General features: G+C 37.3%; 1 protein-coding gene and 1 long non-coding RNA gene across 2 annotated transcripts; one reads left to right on the forward strand and one right to left on the reverse strand.

Moving 5' to 3' along the window:
* Positions 1 to 1,912: 1,912 nt before the first annotated feature.
* On the forward strand, positions 1,913 to 2,735 carry LOC149988511 (uncharacterized). The gene is made up of 2 exons (XR_016504037.1): positions 1,913 to 2,223; positions 2,501 to 2,735. It is a non-coding gene; the product is annotated as an uncharacterized LOC149988511 (long non-coding RNA).
* Positions 2,726 to 5,846, reverse strand: LOC112284544 (uncharacterized). The gene is made up of 3 exons (XM_024524428.3): positions 4,330 to 5,846; positions 3,399 to 3,803; positions 2,726 to 3,197 (listed from the first exon to the last, which is right to left on the reverse strand). Exons 1-3 carry the CDS (start codon positions 5,530 to 5,532, stop codon positions 3,090 to 3,092), a joined length of 1,716 nt encoding a protein of 571 aa, XP_024380196.1. The 5' UTR covers positions 5,533 to 5,846; the 3' UTR covers positions 2,726 to 3,089.
* Between the last annotated feature and the right edge of the window lie 16,332 nt (positions 5,847 to 22,178).

Raw genomic sequence — 22,178 nt, forward strand, 5'->3', positions numbered from 1 at the left:
GGCAGCACACTATATTTTGATAAAATTAATTTTTTACATTATGCATAGTTGCCACTCTTTACCACTGCAATCTACATGATATAAGGTACATGTCCAAAAACTTTTAGGTGCAATCGAGGTGTCCTGCACCTTTAAAACAACCCTGCAACAGCAAGGGGCCTAAAATCAAACAAAACACATTTTATTTTTTTTGTGCTTTCAATTTTACATAAAATCTTAATCCAAACGGTGAACATAAAGGTCATTATCTTATCTTGAATTGAAAAAAAAGAACAAAAAAAAAGGAGCAAAATCTCAAAGTGTTGTGTTCATAAATGTGGAAGGAAGAAAGTTTTTTTGGAAAGGTGCCCAGAAACTTTGATTCCTCTTGGAGTGAAAAAATTTGTACTATAGAAAGTTTTTTCATTGGAAAATCTCAAAGAAGATTATGTTCGCTAATTGTATACAAAATTTCAAAATTAATGGAGGAGTTTTGCAAACTGCCCGAATTGCACGCCAACGAGCAAAAACTGCTTTGGGGAGCATAACTTTTTCAATATATGTCCGATTCATGAAAAAGTTACACTTCCACAAAGCTCTTGCATTACGCCTTCTTCAGTAAAAATCTTTAAAAAATTTATTGAAAATTGACATCATAGGAACCTGCCCGAACTCTCAAAAAGCCCATGTGGGGACAATGGTCCTTTAGGGGTTAAAATCCACCTGTCAGAGATAAAAAGCATTCAGATCAAAAGTACAGGGCGGAACTGAATTGATTGGAAAACTTAGAGCTTCAAGAGTGGAGGGATACCAGCCCATGACAGGGGTAATGAGCTACCAAAAGGTAGTTATCCAATTGACTGCAAAGATGGTTAGTCCAGGGATATCTGCCAGCGCTACTGGAAGAGGGCCACTGATTTGGTTGTGATCCAGGATCAGATGATGGAGGCTTCTACATCTGCTCAGGTCTACAGGAATGGTGCCATTCAAGGTGTTCTTATTCATATGTCTGCATCGAAATCAGAGAGAACAATCAGATGCTTCGTGAATCAACGTTTCGTCTGAGCTCCATGCCAAGTCTAAAAACTCCAACTATGTATGAACATTTCAAGGGCCTATTTGACGATCAAGTTTAAGATTATTTAAGCATTATTGGATCATTAAATTCATGTGCTTATTTTGTGCTTTCAAGTGCATTCAAGGTAGAATAACAACATTTTCCTGCAAGGCCAGGTTTTAGGACTCATCCTCTAAAAAGATCCAAATTACTTATTTTCTGTGTAAGTTGCCTACTTTCTGCATAAGTTACTTTTCGTACTATTCATAAAAGTAGCTGAGCAAGACCAAGGTATATTAAACATTAGGGGTGCAAACGATTTCACCAACAACTTCAGAGCCCATTACTTTATATTAGGGTTCACTGGAAACAATGATAGTAAAGGTGAACTGGGGTTGATCTCATTGATCTTTTGGTTTTATAGCCTCCATTTCATCCCAATAGATGTTAGGATTCACTAAAAAACAAAGACAATAATGGTGTACTGGGGTTGATCTCATTGACCTTTTGGTTTTATAGCCTCAAGTTCATCCTAAGTAGTCAATATCACAATAATTGCACATGATAAATTCGGTTCATATACTTTTAGGACAGCAAGGAAGCAAGCTAAAACGATGTTCAGATCCTATCTACTCTGTTATTTGATTGATTGCCCAACATAGGAGTTTTTTTAGCATGTGTTTGTTTTTGCTGTCATACGAAGGGCCCCTCATGGATATGGATTGTTTATGTCTTTATTAGATTTTGCAGTAGATAAGTGTGGTCGGTATGCAACCTCTCATAGACGTGATTTTGCAGCTTCTGTTATTCGTTCGGAAGGTTTCGTCTACTTCCGATATTATTTGCCAGATTGCAAGTTGCATCAAGTTGCTTAATTTTAGAAATACCAATGCTTGTGTTCAAGTTAACTGTTTTGTGATTGAACTTATCCAGTCTCTGATCTAGATTTTTCATTTGTACATGGTTTATGAATTTGTTGGTGTCTTATGTAGGGTTTAGTTGCTGTAAACAAAAGGGTGAACGTCAAGTCGTATACTTCTCCGCACAAACTTGTTGATGACATGTTTTCACTCTTACTCGTTCAGGCTGGAAAGGTTGGCAACGGAGAACCAGGTGCTGCAAGAGTGACGAGTCCAGAGGAAGCAGATGAAGCTAAGCGGAAAGAGAAACTTAAACGAGGACGAGAGGTAATAAACGTGTGAAGCAACAATAATTGGAGAATTGAACGATCGGTCTAGATTGTCAGCTTCTTGTAGAGAGTGATAAATTGATGAACTCTTGGATTGAATTCTTGCATGAATTTTCAATATTCCAGCTGCTCATTGTTTTGCTAGATGCCTAAGATGCAATATGCCTGCTCATCGTTCACTAATATTGAGGAATCAAATAATTAGGTACAACAAAAAATTAGGTACAACATCAATTGTTATGAAAAATTAAGGATTCTTGCTTACTCTCAATCAGAATCTAAGACCAGACAGAGATTCACTGAGGTTAGGAGTACAACAAGAGGAGTCCAGGAATTTCTATGGGGATTCATCGACCTGATATCGAAGTTCAGATGGTTCACGGGTGTCTGAAATCGGAATGTACTGCAATACACGCAACTCCGACCACCTGAAGCAGCTAGATTTTGGATTGCTCGCGCACACACACACACACACAGCAACCAGTGGACGAGAGTACCAATTATGCATGAGAAAGAAATTTCAAATTACGCGCTTAGCAGTCACTGGTAGAGAGCCCTGCATCGTCACACGCGCTCATCTTATCTTGTGACAATCGGTGTTCATATCGCTAAGTGCTGGCTATTATATGTAATCCTCGATGAAAGCTTGTGTTCATGAGTTACAAATAGAGAGTAGTATTCGGTTTGAGTTGGAAACAATTAGTTGCGTAAGAGGACCAATAATGATGATACACATACCATGCTGGAAATGCTGCAGCATGTAAAACAGGCTTTACAACATAGATGCACCTACTCTATTCGACTAAATGAATGTTGACTGCTGTTTCTGGATACTCCATGAACTCTTCCAAAGTTTCTTCTAATTTAGAAGAGCTGTTGGGATCTGGAGGGCGGCATAAGACCACCTACTTCCAAAGCACGACATAGCGTCTGTTCTAGCTCATGATTGCTCCTCCGCACATTCCTTGAAGTCTGAAAACAAAACATTTACAGACGCATCTGTGAGCACTAATTCCGTCGCCTTTCAAAGTTAGTGCATGAGATTTGGCTCTTTACACACAGTTCACAACCCAATTATTATTTTTTCACTCTTTATTTCTTTTGTCTCATAGTTGCAATACCTTCTGTATTATTAATATACTTGATTGTAATTAAATGAAACAACCATATTACCTTCACGCGAACGGTGGCACGGAATCGCTCGTTTTTGCAACCATAATCCATCGCGACAACCACGACGTCCAAATCCTGCAACACATTCAGTAACTTGGGCAGCGATCGCGCATGGTAATTAGCCTCCACTCTAAGGTTCAGAGTTTCTCCTCCCTCTGTACCTTCCACCACCACATGCGTAGTTGCAGGAGAAGATGATGGGCCAGCAGGATTTTCAATGTAATGCAAACCCAGGTCCTGTTCCCCTGATACGTTAACTCCCCCCCTGGCAAACAATGTTGCAGAATTCTCCATGTCTAAAAACCCAGGTGCAGCTTCTTCAAGCTCCTTTTTCAAGCTCGAGATTCGAGATTCCAATTGCCGGATGTACTCAATGGCGCTATAGATCACCGCTACCTTATCCTTCTGCAAAAGTTCATAAGATGCCGCCAAAACATGTTCAACAAGTGATGCTAAGGGCGAGTAAAAGTGGAACGATCGCTATACGATCCTCTCCGCAATGGAGAATTTTCTAGTTGCTCAGGCTAAAAGAGTTTTTCGAATTAAAATAATGATCGAGAGCCAAAAACTTGAAAAGACAAAACAGAGGTACAGGTGAAACGTCGTATTGCTACCCTAGCACTGTAAATAACTTATTAAATATAGTCAAGTGATATCAAGGCATGCAGTCAAAATGATGACAATGTTCTTGAGGAGCAGCTTTTTAAAGTGAGGGGAATATGATCCAAAAATCAGATATACTTCTCCTCAGAACACATAATGAGCCCATGTGAGTATGGACAGAACTTGACACTGCGTGAAGGAATGCATATAAATAGCAGAATTTAGCTGCCCCTGCTTCAGTGCAACTTGGTATGTCCGATGCTTGTCAGTAACTGCCACGAACTTTCTGGTATCTAAATTTGAATAGTATCAACAGGCACGAAATTACCTTGGTGATAGTTGGTACAATTTTCTTCAAGCTCTCCAGGCTGCGTTTGAACTTGTTTCTTCTCTGCTGCTCTGCCTTTTTGCGCACCAAAGCTTGTCTGAAGTCATGAGCCGCGCTAATTGAGGTTGAGAAATCATAACTAGTTCCAACTCTGACATTGCAATTGCCCAATCCAACTGCTGATTGATCTGAAGAAGAAGGCTGCAGCACTTGCAGAGACTTCAACTTCGGCCCAAATTTTTCCACCCAGTAATGAATCATAGGCTTCCTATTGGAAGACATACTGTGTTGAGAGAGCCTCGTGGACTGTGCGGGTGCATAGACTTGAAAGGCAGACCGAGAACTACGCCTGCCTGGCACTTGCTCGGTTGAAGCCGGGGTACCGTGCATGCAGCTTAAACTGGGAGAGATGGTTTGGTTGTTGAGATTCGGTAAACTGGATGCTACAAGAGGAGAAGCATGCAAATCCCCTCCAGGTATATTCGCCACGATATTCTGATTACAGCCAAACGCTATCTTGTCTAATCCATCGTCGATCTGTACCGACAACAAACTCATCGGAGCAGACTGCTTTGTCAAGTCAATAGTTTCTGCTTCTAATAATTCATCGCCTCTTTGTAACCCTTCCTGGATAATCTCCCAGGGGAATTGCGTCGTAATTGGTAGCGGCAGCTGTTTTGAACTCCATTCATGAATGATTCTTTTTTCCAATTCCTCAAGGCCCTGGCCCGGTCCAGCCTCCTCTACGTGACGAAATTGTTCGAGATATTGTTCCAATTCTATAAAGATATTGAGCTTCTCTGGCATGTCCTGGAATCCAGTATGCGCACACGGTGGTTGCGCAGACGAGTTCATACTTCCTGTCAAGGTCCAAGGATGGTAAGGTTCCTCCGACCTCACTATTTTGCCATACCCTACTGTGTCGGACGCTGCATCTTCTCCGATCGAGGCACTCGTCGTTATCCCACTCAAAAGTGCGAAGTTCTGACGATTTTCTTCGGCGGACATGGCAGGTGCTGCTGCTGCTGGAAAATTCCCCAATAGCCCAGCCAAATTGCCTGTCATCGCTGAGAAGTACGAGTCCTGATCTACAACCTCCATCCCAGTTTTTACAAATTCCTGCAGCAACCCAGTAGCAGTTGAAGGCGGTGCTAAATCGTAGGTGTGAGGGATGTTCGATTCGTCGATATAATATTGCATCATCTTGCTAATGTGCTCGATCTCCGAATCCTAGTGTAAAACTCCACGAGTTCAGCTGTGCAAAAGGTTTAGCATATCACTTCAAGCTCCAAAATTTCAGCTGACCGGAACCTCCAAGGCTCAAATTCAAACTGATTGGCATAGTCCACGACATTGTACCTTGGTCATTTCGTGCGTCCAAATTAATAAATCATAGATTCCCTTGAATCAAATGATTTTGACGTCCCAAACGTTCACTATCATAACTGTTGACTAGGGTTGATCGATCTCTACACGACAGACTGCAGCTGAAATATTGCTCTTGTATACAACTACTCAAAATGCATCCAAGTTTTAAAGAGGTTCATGGGTCTTATATACGAAGCGTCCCTGAGCAGACGAGTTAGCCTAAAATCAGAGCATAGTCCAAGGCCAGCTAGTGTGTGCATAACTGTCATAAGAGGTTGTGCAGATCATCCAGCTCTGGAGCTATTCCCAGTCAACTCGCTTTCACCAAATAATCGTTGTGATCCGAGGTGTCGGCATTAGCTGGATTTGGACTCGACGATGTGGGCCTCGGTCCAACGCGGGCAAAACGTTACTTCTTCCTCCGGATGAGGTGAAAACTGTGCCCCCTCAAGAGTGTTATAGAGTTCGCAAATTCCCAAGCATCGGCTTCTGGCGAGATGCTTCGCTGTCATAGAAGTCATTTCATCTCTTCCACCTGAGGATAGAAAGTTTCAAAACAACGTCCCAACTGAACGCTGTTTGGCTGCGTGGGTCAGCATCCTTGCTGTTACACCGCACTAGCTCAGGAAAGTATCTCTTGTCTCAGGTTCCTTTTCAAACTACTGCTCTCATCACTGCAAAGCTGGGCAATAGGCACAGAGTTATCGTAGAACAGGAATTTCTGGCTATCACCGAGACCAAAACCCCACCTGCAGGTCGCGACTGTTCACCCTGGACCCACTGCCAACGACACTGCATCTAATAAACAACTGCGAAATTGGTAAGACTCTCCCGGTTCTCCTCATACGACGTCACCTTCTGCATAGTCCGTAGACCTGATTGGAATAACTTATATTCCGACTTGATTTGAATACTACTTCAAGGACTTGAGAAGCTATTCGTTGCAGACATCCTTAAACTGCACGGAGTTCGTAAAACTACACGCTCTTCCAATGCAAGTACACAGTACAGGGACGTTGTTCATAAATTTGGGGGAGTCTGAGCTACAAATGGAGCACTAGCTTCACAGAAGTTGTGGCCAGAGTGACGAAGATGCCACCCTCATTACATGAAGCGGGGCCTGCAAGACACGTCATGATCTGCAGAATCACCAATCTAGTGCTCCCTGAGACATTAAAAATCATGTAACTATACTTATGTTATGCGCAAACCTTCACAGACTTGGCGAGGCTGTCGAATGAGTTGTGGTCCGTTGACAGAGGACCCAGATGCGCACAAGTGTAAGGCTGACCGTGGAAGCCATTTTGGTGTATTGCTTTCATAGCATCAATAAATCATTTATTATTTGACAACAATTCATGAAGTTTGCATGGCTTTGTGAAACTGTTTGCAGCCAACAGAAATATATACGAGATTAGCAATGTTTCTACTAGTATTTGTAGATAACATGTTTGCTTTTCAATAAGAAATAGTTGGAATGTTTCTTTAAAACAAAGTATCATTATCATTGAGTAATTGATTGATATGTTACAATCTAGCATGATATATTTTTGCTTGGGTATACCAAAGTGTGTTTTGGAATATTATATGGAAGTAGTTAAAGTCACACCCTATATTACCATCTCATGATTGATTCCATCCATCCCCATTTCCATCTTTTGTTCCATGTCCCCAATCCTTCATTCCCAACCCCCATGCCTAATATCCTATCCCCATCTCTTATTTCTTCTCTTCCAAAATTAACCATCACATGGTTTGGAGATTTGGCTTTCACAACTCCCTATTATATATATATATATATATATATATATATATAGTTCATGTATATAATTTTGTTTGATTAGCTTAAAATAAGAGATAGTATTTGATATCATAATTAGCAAATGATTATCAAATACCAAAATTTTCAATTTAAATAGCATCCCACACAATCTTGGATTGCTATTATTTTTTCTAAGTAGGATATGAATTTATTTTATCAAAAAAAAATTGTGATATCTTTATTTATAAATTTTATAGAAAAACTTGTAAATTATATATATATATATATATATATATATATATATAAAATATTATGTATTCAATAAAATGCATGTTTATATAGTACTAGAATATATTTCATACATACTCTATAAAATTCTTGATAAATTCTAGTACTATACAAAAATGTATTTTTAGTCAGTTTTTGTAGATTTAAATCATCAAAAATAGCAATAACAAGCAAGAAATAATTATTCAGATGTATAATTTCAAGTATTTACCTTCAAACTGAATTTTGTGGAGAAAAAATGAATGAATTAAAATAATTGCATCTTTTTACGTTAAATATTATTAAATCAATAAATACCCTAAATCTATTTTTTTTTATTTAAAACTACATTTGAACAACTTATTTTAAATGCTACTTATAAATTGAAAATTCTAAGTTTTTTAAAACATAAAAATACATGTATTACAAATTAGTATTACAATGTATATTTAAACAAATCGTAAGATATTAAACAAACATATTTTCATCCCAGTGGTCCAACACTTTATCCAATGGATGAAAGTGGGGTCCATTTGCATGAGAAGTAAATAAATTGGAACATAGGGAATAGTGGATGAAATTTTGGTCGATTTCATTCATCGCTAAGGAGTTGACTATTTCGAGCTGACTTGGACTTTCAAGCCTCAACTCTTAGGGCCACTAAAACCCAAAATCCTCAACCCTATTCACACCTCTTCGGAAGACAACAAGGGCTACGTAATATTCCTGTTTATACAGTATTGGCTGTGTACCAAAGCAACAGTATTTGTATTTGTGCACGTTTTTGTCATTTCTGATACAGCAAAGTTAGCAAATTCTTCTGTTGAAATTCTCCTCATTCACACATTATAATTTTTCCAAAAGTAATTAAAACAGGATCAGTATACAATTTTATGTAAATGAAAATATGGTTAGTATGGGGTTTCATTGAACATTGATTCCTTTATATTGTAACAATGATTTTTCATATCAATATACAATCTGATCAATCCGTGATGGCATAAAAGCAGAAGTTGTGGATTCTTACACAGTAATTTTAAGATTTTATCTTTGACTTGAATTCTAAAAACTTGTTCATTAATTTGTGTTCAGACCACTGCTAAAACATTCAATCATTGTGACTTCTTTAAAAGCAGGGTTTAAGGTTTAGGGTTAAAAAATTTAAAAATTATACATTTTATAATCCTTAAAAAATTAATTAATATTTACTTAAGTTAACATCAATATTTTAATTCTATTCAGTACTGTATTTTGAATCTTTTATACCATTTAAATATAATGAGATTGGATTTTACATATTAATTCAATTCTTTAAAGAATTTAGAATTTGCACTGTTTGAATATTCTTAAGATAAATAACATTTTTAATACAATTAAATAAGAACCACCCTAAGGTTATGTTCATGAGCCATGAAAAATGATAGACATCTAAGTTTTTCCTAAATAATAGTCATAAAAATGTATTGCAGCACTACATTTTTTCATACTCAATTTTTAAAAATTAACATAAAAATAAAAATTAATAAACTATCTGGAAATATTAACAAACAAAAGGAAAAAAGGGGGGAATAGGGAAAAAAAAAAAAAAAAAAAAAAAAAAAAAAACTCTATGACAAAAATATATATATATCATGAATATTTTTTGATAAATTGAATCTCATAGCACCCTTGTATCTTTCCAAGTTACTCAGTAACACGATTGTCTCCATCTACAAATAGACACCATAACAGAAGAAATTTGAGGTAAAGAAGAAGTGAAGATTGGTGAAAAATAATTTGCAAGGACCACAAAAGATTGTTAGAGTTACGTCATCTCTTCTTCTTCTTCTTCTTCTTCTTCTTCTTTCTATTTATTCATTACTTATTTATTATTTCTATGATATTTGAGGAAAATGGTGTCATATTTAAAATGTCCAAACCCCCAATAAGATCAAAGGGTTCTTCCACATAAAATGTAACAAGGAAAATATCAGACGTTCTCCATTCATACTCGTCCAATATATTTATTCTCTTATGGATGGAAGTGGGGTTCATTCATGCAAGTCATACAGAGAACGTAGAATAGAAAGTAGCAAGAGTGGATGGTTCGGTAGACGACTCTGTTCATCTTTGCTGCGTTGACGACTTTAGGGCTGACGTGGACTTGCAAGTTTCAACTGAATGCGCAACAGAACTGGAACTCCGTTTGTACCTTACCATAAGACCGCACACCACTCATAATGTCTCCGTTCACACAGCATCAACTGTGCAACAAATTGACAGTGTCTTTAGTTTTAGCACGTTTATGTCATTGCCAAGACTCATGTATGAAAAATACCATATATATATATATATATATATACACACACATGTATACTGAACATAATTTATCTTAAAAGTTGAAAAGAGTCATTTTTTATTCAATGATTTTAAAAGCATATTTGGATGAAGAGTTTGAATAAACACATATTATTGCCTTTTGTACACCACTATCAAAACATATAATCATAGTAAGTTCTCCTGATGTGCATTTAATACTGAAAAATACGAGAAATTTTGAAGTGAATAAATTTCTTTCTTCAATGTTTGTTGAAGATTAAGCCAACTGAGTTTTACCATACCTATTTATAAATTCCATTGGAAGAAAAAATCATACTGCTAAATTTATATGATTTTTAATCTTGCAAAATAAAGACACAACTCTTTTATTTAAAAAAAAACCCAGTTTCAGAACGTTTAGATTTTTCATGACAATTTTTCAAAAGCCACCCAAAATTTTAGGTGTATCATTGCTAAAAACTAACATCCTACTATGTTAAATATATACACCCAATTATTTTTTTGACTTTCTCAAAATAAAGAAAAGCTTCATTCAGCTAAATGCGGCTGAAAAACTAGCAATAGTGATGTCCTTTTATAAGCATCTTGGTGTGATAAGTCTTGATGAGATTTTTTTAATATAATTGCTTGTAGTTTTAAATATAATTGAAACTCCAGCAGGCAACAATAAAGTTGCAACACCTCTAACTATAACTGTTGTAAATTTAAGATTTCAACATTTTAGCCTATATAACTTTTTGACCCACCAATCAATAGATTGCAATGTTTCGCTCTAGATAATTATTATCAATAGGAAACTTTCTAGACGTTGATAATAATTCAAATTAGAGATCAAAATAATATTTGAGGCATTGAGATTTTAAAGTGATTCTAAGAATATATAGATGAAGCTCTTAGCGCCACAAGTTCACTAACTAAATTTAATTACATCCACAGTTTTAGGCATACTGTGTTAAAAGATGAATTAAGACATTGATCCATTCAATGCAATACTAGACAAAAATCCTACCTCTAAGATATTAAGAAGCTTTAAAAGTTTGTTAGTATGCAATTCAAATTTTAGCTTGCAAACTGTTGATGAGATAGTCAAGTAGGAAATGAGATATTTAGAAAAATTTCTAATAATTATTGGATTTGTACAAGCCGAACCAACTAATGAGATTATCAAAAAAATTATTTCTAAAATTATTAGGTAAAGTAGGCTAAACATTAAAATTTTAGATGAAATTTTGAGTTAAAAATAAATAAATAAATAAATAATTTTCAAACCTAATAATGTAGGGGTTGCAAAAAAAAACTTTAATTTTTGAATCTTTATAAGACAACTATTAGAATTTGCACAATGCAAGAGTAGATACTTGACTTTTATTTAAAATTTATTAAAACTTATTTAAAAATAATTAGAGTAATTTTTAAGACTTTGATAAAAATAATTTTTACAATATTGAAAGGACATTATAAAGAATTGGAATAAGATTTGAAGGCCCTGCAAAAATTTATTATAGATAAATATATTTATTCCAATAATTATTTATATGATTAAATAGAAGTAAATAAAAATAAATTAATTTTATAATATCTTTTAGAAATGCTTTCTAAAAGCTTCATAGATACTATTTTGATTTTACATGTATTTGTAATTAATTGATAGATTAAAAACTTGGTCAACAAGTTAGCTATGTGTCCCACATGTTGGTAGTTTATGGAACAAGCTAACTATGTGGCCTTCATATAAAAAACTTATTTTGTAAGTTAAGATATGTATCTAACAAAGCTAACACATATTAGAGGTCTTATAGAACATTGCTACATAGCTCCTAATTAGATAGTATATATGGAGATAAGAATGAAGCCTTCTTTATTCTTGTTAATGCCTTTTTAGTCTTTAGTCTTATTTCAAAACTTTTTAGTCTTATTGTCTTTGGCAAAAACCATTCTAATTTAATACTATATCATTTATGAATAATTATTTAGTCTTTTTGAGTGATATAAAAGTATTTTGATCTTTCAATTCTTTAAGATTCATATCATTGATAGTTTGATAACAATGCTAATTCATTATTCTTGTCTTGTTTTAGAAGTCAGTGGATTACTCCATTTCTATTGTTTTATTTTGAAGGTCGTGGACTACTCATCTTTAAACAAATAGTTCAGTTTGTTAGCACTGTTTTTTTTTTAAAAAGAGTGAATCATCTCTCTTTGTAGAAATTTTTATTTAACATTAAAGGTTATAAATTATTCTCCTCTAAGTTGGCTTGTAGATTTATTAAGTTATTATAAATATAAGAAATAATCATAAATGCTACACTTAGTGGAAGTGAAAATAGATTTACAACTATTCTAGATTTTTACAACCTTGCTAATACTCTTACGATAGAAATTTCATGTATCATTAATGCCAACTATGGAAGCACTATTCTTATACGTATGGAAGAAATTCAGAGTCTAAATTAAAAAAATGTGTTGTTAAAAGAAGCAAATAGATTAGCCTTATAACCGAATTCATGAAACATCACTTTTTATAAGTGCAAAAGAGGCAAGGTTTAATATGTTACAGAAGATTGATGGAACAAGATCAAAATTTTGAAGATTTTTGTAAGAAGTTAAGCTTTATTTAAGGTTACATCTTTTTTAATACTTGAAAGGATTTACTCAAGTCCGATTCATAAACTCACTTCTTTCTGAAAGTGCTCTTTCTTGATTTATATCATTGATGAAAAAAGATATACAATTCTTTTATGATTTAAATTTATTCTTAGAAGTATTTATGGCCACATTGTCATGGATATAAAAATACAGACTCGAGATCTAACAAGAAGTTCAAGAAGAACTGGCAAGAACTAGATTAATCAGATGAATACAAGAACAACACCAGAGAGGTGAGCTAGAGCTCCAAGAGATGTGTTGTCTAGACTGAAGAACTCTTCAACCTCGATTCTAATATATACTCCTATTTAGGAAGCTTCTCAAGCAACTTCTACCAACTAAGAAGCTTCTAGAAGGTTCCAGAGACTTGCTTCTAGAAGGTTCTAGAAACTTATCTCTAGAAGGTTCTAAGGACTATGTCCCTAACATCTTCTACCAACTAAGAAGCTTTTAGAAAGTTCTAGAGACTTGCTTCTAGAAGGTTCTAGAAACTTGTAACTAGAAGGTTCTAAGGACTATGTCGCTAACATCACCTCCTCCTTTAGCTTCAAGGTCTCTGAGAAGCAATGTTGTTGTTAATCAGTACCAATGCAAGAAAATGAAGATCTGTCGCATAACGTCTGCTATGAACTCTAACTATTATTCACGAGACAAGTGGTTCATTGGCCCTTGAAGCCAACGATAGTAGCCTACTCCTTCAACTTCTGATCAAGCAAGAACTTTCGTATCTTCATTGTGAAATTATCCTACAAACACGCCTTCTGGCTGACCATCGTAAGCAGGCTTAAACTCAAATACAATCACCAGTGATCGGTTACTCGATATCCTCCATCGTCGTCGTGGTATAGGTGGTTCTTCATCTCGGGGTTGCCTTCGTGAGCTAGTCGATTGAGATAATCTGACTGGCATAGTATCTATCTCTTAGCTATGCATATCAAAAGACCAAACTATGGCTATTGAAAAAATTCTACTTTATCTTGGAGAAAATAACTACATCAACTGCGAATTTTGGTGGTGCTCTCCTCCTTTCTTATATTCTTGGGTGAGCAAGCTTTAGAAGGAAGCTATTGTCGAATCGGCTTAGATTTATGAGGATGTTGTTGATGAAACTTCTGTACCTTTTGTGGCGCATTGGCAAGATTTTCAGCTGGCTTCTACGTTTGCTCATTAATGTCGTAGTCGCTTCAATGAATAAGATACTTCAACTTGCCCCACCTTCGCCGTGAGACTAGCACCTTTTCAATCTCGTATTCCTCGTGGTTCTTAATCTCAATACTAGGTGGTGGACATTGTATTCTTTCAGGAAAAGACGACTCTCGATAAGGCTCCAAGAAAGAAACATGAAAGACTGGATGTACCTTCATATAAGCCGGTAATTCTAAACAATACGCCACTGGATTGATTTGCTTTTGAATGATAAATGGTCCCAATCTTCGATAGTCCAACTTATCACATGGTTGCTTGGTTTTGATATTCCGTCGAAGAAGCCATGCTTTATCTCCAATTTTGAAAGTAGGTGCTTGATTTCAAAATCTATTTGCAGATACTTTATAGGATTCTTGAGCGGATTATAATTGAAGCTTCAACATATTTTGAAGCTCTGATAGTTGTTTTGCAAATCCTTCAGCTGCTAGATTGTTATTTGGTGATGGACTCAATAAATCAAGCTTTGGATGATACCCATAGTTGGAAAAGAATGGTATATATTGAGTCGACGTATGGAGGGTGTTGTTATATGCAAACTCGGCTAGCGGCAGATATGTGGTCCAATCGTCTTGCTGATAATTGATGCTGCATCGTAAGTATTGTTCTAAGACTTGGTTCACCCGTTCCGTTTGGCTGTCAATTTGAGGATGAAAAGCCAAAGAAAGCTTGATATCCACCTTCACTGTCTCAAAGAGAGATCTCCAAAACTTTGATACAAACTGGGTTCTTCGATCTGATACGATATCATCTGGTAGTCCATGATATCGATACATATTATCAAAAAAGAGCCTTGCTGTGACTTTATTGGACGATGTCTTCTTGCAAGGAACAAAATGTGCTATCTTTGTAAGTCGATCTACCACGACAAAGATACTGTCAAATGAGTTCGATGATGGCAAGTTTGTGATGAAGTCCATGGAAACTTAAGACCATGGTTGATGTGAAATCCACAATGGCTGTAGGAGTCCATAAGGGCGATGCCGAGGATTCTTGGATCTTGAATAGATGTCGCAAGAGAGGACAAAATCTTTCATATCCTTCCGCATTTGGAGCCACCAAAAATCTCGAGAAATAAGCTCCAAGGTCTTGTTGAATCCAAAATGTCCCGTAGTTGGAAAATCGTGGCGAGATTGAAGAACTCGGAGTCGTGCTGGTCCTTTTGGGATATACAACTGCTCTTCAAAGTATAAAAGATCTCCCTCCACCTTGAACTTGTCGTCATTGGTACGCTGCTTGATATCAATGGCTACTGAATCTTCAATGGTTACGGCACGTATCTGATTCTGGAAGTTAGCATCAATTGACACAATAGTAGTGTAAAGCCGAAATTGCTCTAGCTTCAACATCGTCGTACATTGTAGATCAAACGCTGCTTCTCCAACCTTTGGTACAAGATACAATCTCCTCGATAAGGCATCAGATAGTCCTTGCTGCTTTCTAGGTCGATAAGTGATAACAAAATCGAACCTAGATAGCGACATACTCCACCAAGCTTGACGTCGATTTAAAACTTGAGCCGACATAAAATACTCCAAATTCTTATGATCTATGTATACGGTCACTAGGTGTACAGCTCCTTCAAGAAAATAATGCCATTCTTGAAAAGAATCCACTATAGCAAGAAGTTTCTTATCATGGATCTCATAATTGATTTCAGCAGCAGAAAATTTTTGAGAATAGAATGCAACCGGATGGAGCTTCTTGTCTTCTCCCATTTGTGAAAGTACAGCTCCCAAAGCAAAATCCGAAGCATCAGTTTTTAAATAAAAGGCCATTGTAAAGTCTGGATGTACCAAGATTGGAGCCGTAGTAAATGCGGTCTTCAGGTCCTGAAACGCCTTCTTCGCTAGAGGTCTTCATTCCAGCTTATCCTTGCATGTGAACCGAGTGAGAGGAGCAGTAACTTGAGAGTAATTCTTGATAAAGATCCAATAGAAGTTGGCAAAACCAAGAAAATATTGTACGTCTCTAACCGTCTTCGAAACCTCCTAGGACACGATTGCTTCTACCTTCTTGGGATCCATCTTCAAGCCTTCCGTAGTCGCAATGAACTCGAAAAATTCCATCTCTATTTAGTGAAATAAATACTTCTCCAACTTGGCATATAGTCCTCATTCACGTAGTTTCTCCAAGACCAAAGGAATGTACTTTTCATGCTCTTCCTCATTTTTGTAGAATATCAAAATATCATCCAAATAAATGACAAAGAAATCGTCAAGGTGCTCTCGAAAAATATCATTCATCGTATGTTGAAAGATCGCTGGAGCATTGGTAAGACCAAAGGACATGACATTATACTCAAAATGGCCATACCTTATATGAAACGCTGTCTTCTACTGTTATGGACATAGTCCTTAGAATCCTCTAGAGACAAGGTTCTAGAACCTTCTAGAGACAAGCTTCTAGAACCTTCTAGAAGCTTCTTAGTTAGTAGAAGATATTAGGGACATAGTCTATAGAACCTTCTAGAGATAAGTTTCTAGAACCTTCTAGTAACAAGTCTCTGGAACCTTTTAGAAGCTTCCTAGTTGGTAGAAGTTGCTTGAGAAACTTCCTAAATAGGAGTATATATTGGAATCGGGGCTGAAGAGTTCTTCAGTCTCGACAACACATCTCTTGGAGCTCTAGCTCATCTCTCTGGTGTTGTTCTTGTATTCATCTGATTAATCTAGTTCTTGCCAATTCTTCTTGAATTTCTTGGTAGATATCAAGTCTGTATTGTGTGTCCGTGACAGTTTGTCGAGACTGCAATCACCTCAGATATCAGAGCTAGTTTCTTCTTTATTAGAGTGTGGATTACCCCTCTTCTTGGAAGTGTACTAGCACTTTAGAGGTTGCGGATTACCCTCATCTAAACTGATACTTCTTTTCTTATAATATTAAAGTCTTATTCTTCTTCGAGAGAGTGGATTATCCCTTTTCTTGAAGCTCTTAAGGCATTTTAGAGGTTGCGGAGTACCATCCTCTAATCCAATATTATCTTCTTATAAAGTCATTTCTGTCCTTCTCTTAGAATGGTCGGGGGCTAAGACATTAGTATGACAGAAAGTTCAGAGTCCAAGTTAGATGCTATCCTGAATGCCCTCACTATGTTATTGCAAAGAACTGCAAAGATTGAAGGAGTCGTTGCAAGGCTTCATAATGATGGAGCATCTGGGATGGCACAATCTAGGTTGCACCAGCCTCAAACTTCTACACTTGGAGAAGCAACTTTGCCTTAGATTCGACAAGCACCGCTGGTTCTACAACATAAAGAATCCCAAGTTAGCCTTCCGGATAAGTTCGATGGTACACATTCCAAGTTTCGAGGATTCATCAACCAAATCAGGTTGATAACAGTTTTACAGCCCGAACGCTATCCAATGGAGGAGTCACGTGTTGGGCTTGTTGGAACCTTACTTACAAGACAAGCTCTATCATGGTTTGCTCCTTTGTTTGAGAAACGGTCGTCCATATTAAACAACTTTGAAACCTTTTTGGAGGCATTCGCGGAAGCATTTGGTGAACATGACAAGGTTCGATGGGCTACAACAAAGATCCGGTCACTATGACAAGAGATGCGTTCTACATCAGTCTATGCATCAGACTTCAGGCAATGAGCATGCGACATCAATTGGGACGAAGAAGCGTTGATGAGTCAATTCTATTGGAGTTTAAGGGACGATGTGAAGGATTTGCTGTTAATTCTTCCTGATCCGCAAACGCTCAACGAAACTATTAGCCAAGGTGTGAAGTGCAATAACCGCATATTTCAACGTCACCAAGACCAACGTTCAAGACAACATACGGTTCGCCACACCCCAACTATGTCGGCAAGCAGCGTGAATTTACATTCAGAGGTAGAAGACATGCAAATTGATGCGGTACATGTCAAATCTCTTACTCTAGAAGAAAAAAAGTGGCGTATGGAAGAAGGTCTATGCTTGTATTGCGGTGAAGAAGGCCACAAAGTTAGAAACTGCCCTAAGAAGCAAAATCGACGTATTATCAAGACTAGGGGTGCATTTATTCAGGAAAATGAGGATGCCCAGCCACAATAGGAACCGTGCGGCTGGACAGTAAAATATCGCAACAACAACTAGGTTCCTTTCTTTCCGCTCAACCTGCCCTTTGTTTTACAATCCCTTTTCTTATTGGCCCTCAGAAATTGAGAACCTTAGCATTATTAGATTCAGGAGCATCTGCTTGTTTCTAAGACGAAGAATTTGCAAAGCGTCATAAGATCCCTTTAGTACAAAAATCCAAACCTATTCACATTGAGGTCATAGATGGATGACCTTTATTGTCTGATAGTGTCACCCATGAATCAGAACCTATAGAAGTGATGTCTAAGGACCATATTAGTCATATTATTTTCAATATTATTAGAACCCCATCAAATCCTGTTATTTTTGGTCTTTCCTGGTTGGAAAAGCATAACCCATCCATAGATTGGAAGTTGCGAAAGATGACCTTTTCCACAAAACCACCCAAGAGCAAGCCTAGTAGAAAACCCCGAATAGAAAAATCCTTATTTATTGGAGCAAGAGCGTTTATAAGATTATCCAAGGAAGGCACACCGTTTGTCATTTATGCGGCTCCAACTACTTGGGAGAAGATCTCGACAGCAAGTACACCGGAGCAATATAAGGATTTTAAAGACGTGTTTCAAAAGAAAAATGCCGACATGCTAATGGAACACAAACCATATGATTGCGCCATAGACTTACAAGAAGGAGCACAACCACCTTTTGGCCCAATCTACAATCTATTGCTGATGGAGTTGGTAGAGTTGCAGAAGTACATCGACGAGAATCTAGCGAAGAACTTCATCTGTCATTCAAAATCGTCAACTGGAGCACCCATCTTATTTGTGAAGAAGAAAGATGGCTCGTTGCGGATGTGCGTGGACTATCGAGGCCTCAACAAGGTAAGAAAGAAGAATCGTTACCCGTTACTCTTGATTTTTGGTCTCTTAGAACAACTTGGACGTGCAAGGAACTTTACAAAGATTGATCTAAGGGGAGCTTATAACCTCGTACGAATCAAAGAAGGAGATGAGTGGAAGACAGCGTTCCGTACAAGGTATGGCCATTTTGAATATAATGTCATGTCTTTTGGTCCTACCAATGCTCCAGCGATCTTTCAACATATGATGAATGACATTTTTTGAGAGTCCCTTGACGATTTTGTTGTCATCTATTTGGATGATATTTTGATATTCTCCAAAAATGAGGAAGAGCATGAAAAATACGTTTGTTTGGTATTGGAGAAACTATGCGAGCGAAGACTAGATGCCAAGTTGGAGAAGTGTTTATTTCACCAAATAGAGATGGAATTTTTCGAATTCATTGCGACTACGGAAGGCTTGAAGATGGACCCCAAGAAGGTGGAAGCAATCGTGTCCTAGGAGGTTCCGAAGACGGTTAGAGACGTACAATGCTTTCTTGGTTTTGCCAACTTCTATCAGATCTTTATCAAGAATTACTCTCAAGTTGTTGCTCCTCTCACTTGGTTGACATGCAAGGATAAGCTGGAATGGAGACCTCTAGCAGAGAAGGCGTTTCAAAACCTGAAGACCACATTTACTACGGCTCCAATCTTGGTACATCCAGACTTTACAAAGGCCTTCTATTTAGAAACTGATGCTTCGGGTTTTGCTTTGGAAGCTGTACTTTCACAAATGGGAGAAGATAAGAAGCTCCATCTGGTTGCATTCTATTCTTGAAAGTTCTCTGCTGCTGAAATCAATTATGAGATCCACAATAAGGAATTTCTTGCTATAGTGGATTCTTTCCAAGAATGGCATCACTTTTTTGAAGGAGCTGCACATCCAGTGACCGTATACACAGATCACAAGAATTTGGAGTATTTTATGTCGGCTCGAGTTCTAAATCGACGTCAAGCTCGATGGAATATGTTGCTATCTAGGTTCGATTTTATTATCACTTATCGACCTAGAAAGCAGCAAGGACTATCTGATGCCTTATCGAGGAGATTGTATCTTGTACCAAAGGTTGGAGAAGCAGCGTTTGATCTATAATGTACGACATTGTTGAAGCCAAAGCAATTTTAGCTTTGCGCTACTATTATGCCTATTGATGCTGACTTCCTGAATCAGGTACGTGCCATGACCATTGAAGATTCTGTAGCCATTGATATTAAGCAGCGTGCCAATGACGACAAGTTCAAGGTGGAGGGAGATGTTTTATACTTTGAAGAGCGGTTATATATCCCAAAAGGACCAGCACAACTCCGAGTTCTTCAATCTCGCCACGATTTTCCAACTACGGGACATTTTGGATTCAACAAGACCTTGGAGCTTATTTCTCGAGATTTTTGGTGGCTCCAAATGCGGAAGGATGTGAAAGATTTTGTCCTCTCCTATGACATCTGTTCAAGATCCAAGACTCCTCGGCATCGCCCTTATGTATTCATACAGCCATTGCCAATTCCACGTCGACCATGGTCTTCAGTTTCCATGGACTTCATGACGGACCTCTCATCATCGAACTCATTTGACAGTATCTTTGTTGTGGTAGATCGGCTTACAAAAATGGCACACTTTGTCCCTTGCAAGAAGACATTGTCCAGTGAAGTCACAGCAAGGCTCTTTCTCGATAATGTATATCGATATCATGGACTACCAGATGATATCGTATCAGATCAAGGAACCCAGTTCGTATCAAAGTTTTGGAGATCTCTCTTTGAGACACTAAAGATGGATATCAAGCTTTCTTCGACTTTTCATCCTCAAACCGATGGTCAAACGGAACGAGTGAATCAAGTCTTGAAACAATACTTACGATGCAGCATCAACTATCTGCAAGACGATTGTACCACATATCTGCCGCTAGCCGAGTTTGCATATAACAACACAGTCCATGCATCGACTCAATACACACCATTCTTTTTCAACTATGGGTATCATCCAAAGCTTGATTTATTGAGTCCATCAACAAATAATAATCCAGCATCTGAAGGATTTGTGAAACAACTATCAGAGCTTCAAAATACATTGAAGCTTCAATTACAATCCGCTCAAGAATCCTACAAGGCGTCTGCAGATAGATTTCGGAATCAAGCACTTACTTTCAAAATTGGAGATAAAGCATGGCTTCTTTGACGGAATATCAAAACCAAGCAACCATGTGATAAGTTGGACTATCGAAGATTGGGACCATTTATCATTCAGAAGCAAATCAATCCAGTGGCGTACCGTCTGGAATTATCGGCTTATATGAAGGTACATCCAGTCTTTCATGTTTCTTTGTTGGAGCCTTATCAAGAGTCATCTTTTTCTGGAAGAGTACAATGTCTGCCACCTAGTATTGAGATTGAGAACCACGAGGAATACGAGGTTGAAAAGGTGCTGGATTCTCGACGAAGGTGGGGCAAGTTGGAGTATCTTGTTCATTGGTGCGGCTATGACATTAATGAGCGAACGTTGTCGTACTGTAATTACTTACAGTATGTAAAAATTAGTGAAAACATGTAATATGTTTATAAGTCTTAATGTGAGTTAGAATAGTTAGTATGTTAATTTAAAATGAATTGAAATAAGAAAAATTATTTGGAAGTTAATCTAGTTTGATTATAGAGTTTATATTATATAGGATTTAGATAGTTAGTATAAAGATTAAGGGAAGGGAGGAGTTAAAAGATGAAAATATAACTAGGAGGCTTATTGGGAAGGATGAAAGTAAGGCATGGTTGGATGAAGGCAAGGGGTGAAGAACTTCATCCCTATTGGTCGAATACCATGTCCAATGGGCTTTGAGGATGCTGCCCGAGGCCATATTAGGAATTAAGGTTCTTCTTTCGAGGCCATTCGAGCTTTTGAGGCTAGGGTCAGAAGGTTTAGGATTTTGGGTATAATTTGGGTGAAGATTTTGTGTGATTTCGAGTTTTTATGGAAAAGATATGAATGTTCAAAGATAAGGTGTCAATTTCATACCTACTATCACTTCTTTTGGGCATCACATACGAATACGGAGAGCAACGGAAGATCGGCGACTGGATTTGGAGGGAGCATTTTCTCGGCTACACATTCTATTTACTGTATAGTGAATTCTAAGATTGGGTGAAGGAGTTATGAGGCGTTGAAGACAACACTTGTAATTTGAAGGCAGATTTTAAGGCTTGTATATTGATGTAATTGCTCCAAAGGAGAGGAGTTTATATATATAAAATTGTTACCCTTATATTTCAAACTTGATTGAGTATTTAGTGACAGCCAGAAGCCCAGCGCTTTCTTGAGGCAAACTCTCTCTACCCCGACATATTTGGTGCTTCCACTGAG

The sequence above is a fragment of the Physcomitrium patens genome, chromosome 7 (genome assembly GCF_059467195.1).
Source record: "Physcomitrium patens ecotype Gransden chromosome 7, ASM5946719v1, whole genome shotgun sequence".
Lineage (NCBI taxonomy): Eukaryota > Viridiplantae > Streptophyta > Bryopsida > Funariales > Funariaceae > Physcomitrium > Physcomitrium patens.